This window comes from Callospermophilus lateralis, chromosome 12 (genome assembly GCF_048772815.1).
Source record: "Callospermophilus lateralis isolate mCalLat2 chromosome 12, mCalLat2.hap1, whole genome shotgun sequence".
Taxonomy (NCBI): domain Eukaryota; kingdom Metazoa; phylum Chordata; class Mammalia; order Rodentia; family Sciuridae; genus Callospermophilus; species Callospermophilus lateralis.
The window spans coordinates 78,879,807-78,889,701 of NC_135316.1; the positions used below are offsets into that span (position 1 = coordinate 78,879,807).

General features: G+C 30.8%; 1 protein-coding gene across 1 annotated transcript; it reads right to left on the reverse strand.

Moving 5' to 3' along the window:
* Positions 1-2,754: 2,754 nt before the first annotated feature.
* Positions 2,755-9,594, reverse strand: Ufm1 (ubiquitin fold modifier 1). The gene is made up of 5 exons (XM_077110682.1): positions 9,572-9,594; positions 8,445-8,502; positions 5,471-5,510; positions 4,430-4,462; positions 2,755-2,915 (listed from the first exon to the last, which is right to left on the reverse strand). The coding sequence occupies exons 1-5, from the start codon at positions 9,592-9,594 to the stop codon at positions 2,848-2,850; spliced, it is 222 nt and encodes a 73-aa protein (XP_076966797.1). The 3' UTR covers positions 2,755-2,847.
* Between the last annotated feature and the right edge of the window lie 301 nt (positions 9,595-9,895).

Genomic DNA, 9,895 nt, shown 5'->3' on the forward strand with positions numbered 1-9,895 from the left:
GAATTTTATATTTATACCATCATACTATGTTAAAAATTAATATAGTTCCTTATCATCACATGTGTATTTAGTACTGACATAATTTTAAGACTTACATTTGTAATTTTTGTAACTACTAATTCAACACAGCTCTAATATATTACAAAAAATGAATACTATAAATTTCTCCCAGTATGTCGAAGTCAAAACAAGGGTTCAAGTTTCAAATCTCAACCTAACTAAGCCTCTTTCTTCTTCTATAAAGTGAGGACAATAATTTAGCAGTTTGAAGAATGAGACAACGTAAATAAAATTATCCTTCAAACAATATAATCCATAGATAAATCATGTTTCCTGTGGTTTTACAAATGGCCCTGAGAACATTAATATCAGTTAATTTAGAGTCACTACATTAAAGTATATTAGTTCTTCCAATTTATTTCAAGTCCTTGGGTAAAAATGTATGGTAGATAGTAAAAAGGTTGATTTTATTAATTCTAAAATCACCTGCACTGCAGAAATCACCAGAACTTACTTTATAAGAGGTTCTTTTACACTATTCCAGACTTAATAACTTGAATTTAATGGGTGGTTTCCAGAAATCTGTATTTTTAATTCCCTACATGACTGATAATCACTCAGGTTTAGGATCTACCAGTACAGTTAATTACTATCACCCCTTCTTCAGAGTTTTAATTTTTTATTTTGTAAAATAAACTGACACTTGGAAATATACATTTTTATCCATGATTTATGGTATTTAATTATCTCTGAATTTTATAATTACATTTTTAATAAACTGGCACAACCGGTGTGCTGATTAAGAATTCTAATAATAAAATAAGGATAGGCAATATGGTTTACAGTATAACAAAAGTATTTTCATAAGATATTAATTATGGACTATTAATTAAACTAAAATACAATACTTCAAAATATTTTGCACAAAGAGCTTACAGATCATAATTGTTTAAATAAATCACTTTACGGCACAGAACACAATAAACTTATCTAAGCAAACAACAGAAAGGTTTTTGTATTAGAAGCAAAATGGAAGAAATTTTAAATTAAGCCCCAAATTCAGGGAATAGTTATTTATAACTTTCTGGTTAACTTATGATCAATTATAAGAAATAAGGGCTTTTAAGCATCAGATCACTGTTTTTTTCTTTTTTTTTTTTTCATATATAAAAAATACATATGAAATTCCAAACATTAGGAGTATATTTTTTTAACTTGGCAAAAAAAAAAAAAAAAAAGAATTCTTACTTTGATAATTCAGAATCCTGCTGTTCATCAAATTTGTGAATAATATTTGGTAATTTTTTAAACTACCAATGTCACCATTAAGATGATTCAGTTGTATTTTCTTGTAATTTATTTCTTCCCCATCAAACCTAGGAACTACAACAGGGAAGACACTGAAACATGGTAAGATAAAAACTGGTCTTAGACTTTATTCATGAGTAACTCACCAAGTATTTATCGAATGTCTACTACACTTTAAGCTCTAGAAAGAATCTGACATGACAAGCCCTGCCTCTAGGGAGTTTGTCATTCAAAATACAGCACGTCAAGAAATGATTCTGAATCACTAAAAGCCTTCATTTTATCTTTCAAGACACACCTAGATACTGATATCCTCTGTGAGGTCAAGTATAATTTTTTATTATATTCTCTGAATTGTCATAAGGGGTACTTTGAAATCTGTATGCAGGCAAGCCCCCAACTGCCTTCTGCTATGTAGATTAAGTCAAATACTTTGTTTTCACTTTCAGTTTTCTCCAACATACTCTCTACAACCTTGTCCAACCAGCTGGCTATTTCTGTGACACTTCACTTTCCTCTTCACTGGGTACTTGTTGCTTTCCTCCTTGCAAAAAAACAGTCTTTCTCATCTTTCTTTACTTGGTTTCTTATCCATTTGGTTGAAAAATATTAGCACTTTTTAAAAGTCAGGTCTTCAATAAGTATAATTCATTAGAATTTTCAATTGATATCTTTAAACTTTGTTGTATTCTTCATATTTTCTCTGCAACAACATTCTCTTCTTCAAAGTTATTTGGAAATATTATCCTCCAAAGGACAATGGTTTCTTCTGTCTCAAACATTGTACTACACAAGACTGATACAGAAATGCATAATTCAGTAAAGGACGTTTGTACTGCATTGTCAATTCCCACTATTATATATACTGGATTCTGCCAAGATGACTGTTAAAAGACTTATTTGTTGTGGGATGTGACTTTATATACATAAAGGTTAGATCAAAAGTAAGATTTTTGGTCCTCTGGTACTAAATTAAATGTAATTTACATGACACATGAAGTCTAAAACTTACAAAACTAAATGATAAAGTCAAGACAGTTAACCATCATTGATATGTCTATCACCATCACCACAAACTATACACTTAAAAATCAAACTATTTATGAGTCTGTAAGTCAGATGCTGTCTAGCAAACTTCCATCTATGACTCATTTCCTTTTACATTTTTAACTCAAATACAAATATGTAAGATTAAGTAAATTTTAATTTTCCAAAAGTTCTCCAGAAAGAATTATCAGAATCATCCAGGTAAAAAACACAGTTGGATAATCCATTTTCACAAATGAACTCCGTACTTGTGTTGTGAGGTAGCAATCAACAACTCTAAGACCTTCTGTGGTGGCAGATCCCGCTACTCACAAGCATTCCCCCTGCACATGAAGATCATGAACAAAGAAGGGACCAGAAGAGTCCACTTTTCATTGTTTCACTGACTTCTCGTGTTTTCATAGTATGCTAAATGCCTGATTTCAAATTTACAACAACAAAAAATACCAATATTTATTCTGAAAAGTAACTGTATGTTCCATGTAGCAGATATTAACAAGTTCCAACACGATCTCTAGGAATAATTCGAAGTTCTGAACCATGCTTTAGAAAAACATTTCCTGCACAAACAAATAAAACATAAAGTTAGGTTTCTAAAAAATGACAAATTGACAAGTTATCTTAATAATCCAACGATTATTACATACAACAAACAGTGTATTAAAAAGTAAAGTAGGTGCAAAAGATCAAGTAACATCAGAATCCAATTCCAATGTTTTGTTTTTTTGTTTTGGTGGAATTGGGGTATTGAACCCAGAAGCATTCTATCATGGTGCTATATCCCCAGTACTCCTGCTCACTTTTTTTCAAATTTTGAGACAGGATTTTGCTAAATTGCTGAGGCAACTTGCCATCCTCCTGCCTCTCAGCCTCCCTAGTAGCTGCAATTACCAGTGTGTACCATCATACTTGGCTCAATTCCAAGCTTTTAAAGTTTTGTTCCTATTCTTCCCATAGCTTTACAATCAACAAATGTTTTCTTTAAAATTTTAAATAAGAACACTAGCCATGAAAAATACTAACAATCAGCAAATAACAAGAATTAATTTCATCATGAATACCTGACTTAATACACAATAGAATACCTAAAGACAGAAAAAAAATTATCACAAGAGACAAAAGTTATATAAATTACAAAAATCTAAATACTCTGAATCTATTTTGGGTCAATTGTTCATTTAGATTTCTTCATGTCCAGTGAGATACAAAAATTAATTTTGAAATGTAATATAATAAGCATAATAATAGAGTAAGTAACAGCTAAAATTAACATATACTACACAAAATTTCTAGAGTAAGACAAAACCTTAATCTACTAAGTTTGAAGACATGTATATAATAAAATGCCTCACAATTTTCAATAAAAGCCCTTTTCAATTAAAAAAATATAATACTTAAAACTGTTGAATTAATTAACAATTTACAATTTTATATCATTCCTTACTTTCTACATGCCTAAATTTCACTAGTGGTCTTTAAGGAAAATTTTTTTTTATTATAACATAAAAGTACCTTAGAATATAGTAATTTAAAAATAACTACTATTTAAGAATGAGGTTATATTATATTAAATCATATGTAATTTCAGAACATTAAAATTAGATGGTTAACCTAAAAGAACATATTTCAGAAATAATAATTTTTTTTTTTTTTTTAATAAAGCTTAAGACTACAAAAACAAGGACTTTTACTTTGCATGTTGATTAGAAAATCAATGTGTCACTCTGAATTATGTGTAACAGTTTAGAAGTTTGGAGTGTGGACTCAACCCTATTACATGTAAATGACTATGTTCTTTAAAATAAAATAATAATAGCTAGGACCTACTGCATGCTAAGGATGCATAATGCAAACATTAAACACCTGCTCCCTCACAACCACCTTAAGAGGCCAAAATTATCATTTCCATGAGAGTACAATCTTACCTTCATACATTTTGTTATGTATTAGTTAAAAACTTTCCCTAAACAAGAGCTACAACCTATTGAAAATCTTTAATTAGAATGAATTAAATACTCATCATCAATAGACATATAATTCACTCCCACTTCATGATTTTCAAATAGATACTCACCAGCAGTCTGTGCAGGATTTATTCCTATTCCATCTAGAAAACAAGTCATAAAGTCATGTAAGTTATTTCTAAAGAATCAGAAGAGATTTACCAATATAGTGCTGGTGTATAAACCCCAGAACATGAGTGAGAATCTTCCAGGTAAGTTACCTGTTTAAATCTACTATTATGTATTTATGTACATTGCTGTATTAAACAAAAATAGCTGTCAATGTGATGATTCTAATAAATTCTATGGAAGACACAGTTTTTTAATTGTTTTGCTACAAAGCATAAAAATGTTTGTCAATTCTTCTACAAAGCTAAAGGCATCTTAGGTATGCCATTAATAATTTCCATTCTGGTTTGAGGTATGAAATCTTAAGGGTGGTAGGGTACACAAAGTCATTTAGTTCAAGTTCCAATTACAATTTGAAAGTTTCAAAATATTTTCTTGAGTTACTCATTTGTGAACCTAAAACTTTCCAGAAAGTAGGAAAGCTTTCTTATAAACAGAAACACTTCAATTTAATAACATACAGCATATTTCATAGTAAGAAATTCTGACATACCTAAGTTACATCATGATACCATACTTTAAACTTACCTCTCTTAGTATTCTAACTGGACATAAACCATTTGCTCACCCATTTATATTAGTCTGTGTACTTGAAAGACAATTAAACCCTCCATGCAAGCTTCACTCCCATTTTCTTATTCTACTATTTCATCATAAGAATAGTTCCATCATGCTAAACTTTTATCAGTATTCAAAGATATTCAAATTTTTAAAACTGTATCCCTAAATGGATAAAATACTACAAATTTGGAAGAGTTTATACCAGGAAAGGTAAAGCAAGGCATGGTAAAAGAACATGCTTGCTTAAGTTCCTGTATTCTAGAGCATTTTCTGATACAATAATCCTGGCATAGTTTACCATTAACTTTATCATTTATATTAGTATATTTGGGCTTTTTGGATATAAGTTATTGTTAATTAATTTGATTTCTTTTAAACAATATCTGTATCTCTGAGGTAACAGTTTTAAAGTAAATTCTTACCATTAGTAATAATTGCACTTGTTGCTGCAGGAACTTTAAACTAAAAGGAAAAAAGGAAATAAATTTAAAAAATGTGTAACTACCAAAGAAGAATAACAAGGATGGGATACATATCACCAATTCTAAAATCCCAAAATGTATGTGATTAATCTTTAAGAATAAGTGACATTAAAGCAAGCACAATTTGCTTTAATGAAGAGCTCTGTACTTTAAATAATGCATTTGACTGCATAAAGGAGACCAATAATTGTAAAACATTCCTTATTTATATACTATAAAAAGGAAAACATTGTCAATCTATGGTCCAATCAAGGCCTATTCTTTTGGCTTAGACATGTTACCTTTATCACGCATAATTCTCCTACATAAGCAAAAAAATAAGTATAGTTGATGAAAATATTTCTATAATTTCTTCATAGAAATGGCAGGTTTCAAACAGATGCTCTCTTATGTTTAATGGGAGTACCTCCAGAAGATTTTTAGATAACCACCAAGACCTATATTCCTTCCTCAAAATCTCCTTAAATGATTTGTTGATGTATATCTCAAAGGACTGTAATATTCCAATTATGTTGCTAGGAAATAACTATGAAGTTCAGTTAGGTACAGGTAATGTCAATTAGACAATTATGTGACTGCTCCATGGGCAACAGCGATAGGAAGACACTCTTGACCTATTTCAGAGATGTTATAAAAAGATGTGCTTTTTGAATCAAAGGATAAGGCATGGAACTTATTGGCAGATAAGGGAGAGTCCATCTTGTAACGCTCTAGAGACCTGGAGCTGACAAAGTGTTCATGTCTTTATAGTTTATTCATTTTATCCAACAAATATTTATTAAGCATGTCTGTATGGACTAGTTTTATAGAATATTATCATTCAGTTTGGTGACCAATAAGTTTGAAAAACATTTATACTGAAGCAATACTCTTAATAAAGCTCTGATCAAATACCAAATTATTAAACAACTCAGATTTTCAAAGAATCCTACAAAGTTTTCAATTACTCTACTTACTCTTAAATCATGACTCAACTCTTAAATCATGTCCATTTTAACATACGTTGTGTATTTTCTTAAATCACATTTTGTAGTGGCTAAGTATTTTATAAACTTTAAAAGCCAAAAGCAACTGTTAACACAGTTTGTCTTTTCTCCAAAATACAGAAGCAATGATTAAGGTGATCCCTGGCTGGGTGTCACTAGTGACATCAAATACAATAATTAGTCTTCTGATCTTACACTACTGTCATGTTTTCTCTTGGATACAATATTTAATGCTCTCAGTTTTGTTATCTATTCCATTTCAACAATTCTTTTAATTTAGGATGCTAAGAAGCTCTTCTGAAGTTATGACAACTCAGTGAAGTTAATTCCGAGTCATGTAATAGGAAATTTTGTTATTGTTTATTAAAATAATTTTATTAGGGACTTAAATCTGGACTATTAGCTTCTCTGTGAGAGCCCTTCTCACCTTTGCCTGAAGTCATATTCTTTCAAAACATGTAATACTCACAATTCATAATTATATGCTACATCAAAACTTTAATTAACATATATGGTTGAGTGAATGTTGTTAGTTTATTTTCTACTATATGTCCCTTGGGATTTTCTTCTACTTTCCTGAGAAAACCAAGGTTATAACAATGTATTAAAATTATAAAAGATATACCATAAAATAACTAAAAAATATATTATAATAATAATGATTTATTATAATTTTTAAGATCTGCTTCTTAAATCAGAAACCTACTATGCCCAAGACAGGGAATATTTCTTGCAAATGATGCATGCAGCAAAGCAATAATAACATCCTGTATTCAGATCTGTGTCTCATCTTATTTTATCTATTCTTTTTGCATAAAGAATAAATTAAAATTGACTATAAAACTTTGTAGTTTAATTCTAAGTAAGGAACAAATGATGCTAGTGAACTAACATTAGTTTAGGAGCTAAGAGCAGTAACTAGTTGGCTGACTTTCCAATAACCACACAAATACAGGGAAGGGTTATAAGTTAATAATGTTTCTTATTTATTTAGTTATTAACATCATTTTTATATGACTATACTTTCCTAAGACCAAAACATTTGGTTTTGGGTTACTCTGAACCCATCTAACACTTTTAATTCCCCATAAAATTTTGGTAAAAGGTATTATATCTTTATACAAAATTACTTAATCAGATAGGAAGGACAGGCATTCACTACTGATTTTACAAATTGATAAGAAAGAGTGCTAGAAATGTAGTTTAGTGATGAAGAGCCTCCCTCGCATGGGTGAGGCCCTGAGTTTGATCTACAGCAAAGAAGGTGGAAGGAGGAACCAACACACACAACAAACACCAGCAAAGTGGAGAAGAAAGGAACTGAAGGATTTATTATAGCATACAGCTACTTAATGACATAACTAAAATAAGAGATCTAAAGTTTCCCAAGTTACATTTCAGTGCCATTTCTACTTTTCCATGAGTCATATCCAAAGATTTGATTATACATGTTTCTGATAATGGATGAAAAATTTTTTATTTCTCAACAGCTAAAAACTTCACCTTTTAAAACTAGACACTTTTCAAAACAATTTTATTCAGAATCTACAAGGTCAGGCATAAGATTTGGAAAATATGATAAAAATGTTTTTTAAAAATATATAATTCCAGAATCAAAACAAGTAAAAATTAGTGTACAAAATTTAGAGTGATATAAAATTGTTTTTTTTTTTTTCAAAGTTTACATATCTTCACTACCTTCAATTTCAAGGAAAATTCTCCTTACAGTTTTTAACAGTTGCATAAAACTGATGTGACAATTTGTTCAACTCACTTTTTTTGGTCTTAAAAGTAAGTCTTAACTTTCACTGTTATCATAAACATAACCCATAGGGAAATGCCGAGTCACAATACATACAAACTCAAAAATTCTTGAAAGCCATTGCCAAAGTGTATTACATAAAGATAATTCCAATTTCCATACTTACTTCTTCTGCTGCAAATTTTAAGACTGCTGTAAAAGGTGTACTCTCAGGAACACTAAGTCTGGAAGAAGAATTAAAGAATGTTAAAAACTTGGATTTATTTCAAGAACCTTTTTTTCTTATTTCTTCATTGTAAGTGATCTAGACAAAGCTGTCTTTTGAGTTTCAGAATTATTTGTTTTGATTACAGTACTATTTTCATTGACTCTAAAATTTTTTTTTAAAAAAAGGAAGCAAACAGCCTTAGAACAATTACCCACTTGAAAACTTTTAAAACTTTAAAATTGAAAGCTAATGACCACAGATGCAGATTTATGTATTTTACCTTTTTTGATACAATTAAGTTTAATATATCAGCTAATTCTTTCCAGAGACAGATTTCAAGAAGTTTAAATCTCTTCTTGTTCCTCAGTCCACTTTATTGCCTTTTATCTAAACATTATTTTACCCAATGTGGCAATGTGTTTTATTTTCCAAGTTGGCGGCTTTTCATAGGGGTAGATATGTTTTGACTGTAAATGCACAGAGGACACTATGGTTTTATAGGTATGTAGTAAATTTACAGATGAGGGGATGGTAAAAATGAGAGAATTCCCCATCTATTATCTTGTTAGCAAAGGGAAAAGGAGTTGTGGAAAGTTTTGAAATTTTTATAAAATCCTCTTGACAATAAGAGAAAAATGAGCACGCTTGAGGAATACAGGGGAGTGCTCATTATTAATTTTATATAAAGCACATCAGCTTAATTATGTATTTTTCCAGGAATATTCAGTCACAAATAGAAAATGAAAATGGTTAAGAGTTGGTGTCTCACGAAGCAAAATATGTCAGGAAGAGAAAGGGGGACATCAGAATTGAGGGCATTTGCAAGGGAATGATTTTTAAAATGGACCACAAACTATAAGCTGGATAAGGAAAAAATAAGTGGGATATGGCACTGGGGATTGGAGAGTGATAGAATAAAAAGCCACTGTCATCAGTGGATTAAAAAAAGACTTGTATAAGACATATTAGAGTAAATCAGCTGGAAGGAGAGAATGTAGTAACCTGTAAGACAGTGCCTGAAATTAGTATTTTACGTTCTTTATTAACTTTCAACACAGGAAGTGTGTGGCTTGAGACTCAATTACGTTGTGATATCCTGTTGAGTCATATACACAACAAAATAAAAAACTTGACAACAAGCGGTCAAGTAACTTCAGAGTCTGCACTGGGAAGTCTTCCCTAACTTCCTCTAACAGCTGGCCAAAGTGGCTCTAGGACTTTACAATCACCAGGAGTGAGGGGATGTTCAAGAGGACCAGAGCCTTGTTCAAATATTTTCCCGCTCTACTCGCCCACCAAAGGAATTCCAAGGGGGATCCGGATAAACTAGAGTCACGCAGCCCTACCCTTGTGCGAGGGCCCAGCTGTCACTCAGGAGAGCATGCGGGGACCTCTCCTTTAGGGTTCCA

Excerpts from the sequence above, each read along its gene's own strand:
- Ufm1 (XM_077110682.1), bottom strand. The coding sequence starts at position 9,594 with ATGACTCAACAGGATATCACAAC. Across the intron at positions 5,511-8,444 it reads TAAAATTTGCAGCAGAAGAA|TTTAAAGTTCCTGCAGCAAC; the intron begins GTAAGTATGGAA and ends TTTTCCTTTTAG. Across the intron at positions 2,916-4,429 it reads AAATCCTGCACAGACTGCTG|GAAATGTTTTTCTAAAGCAT; the intron begins GTGAGTATCTAT and ends TTGTTTGTGCAG.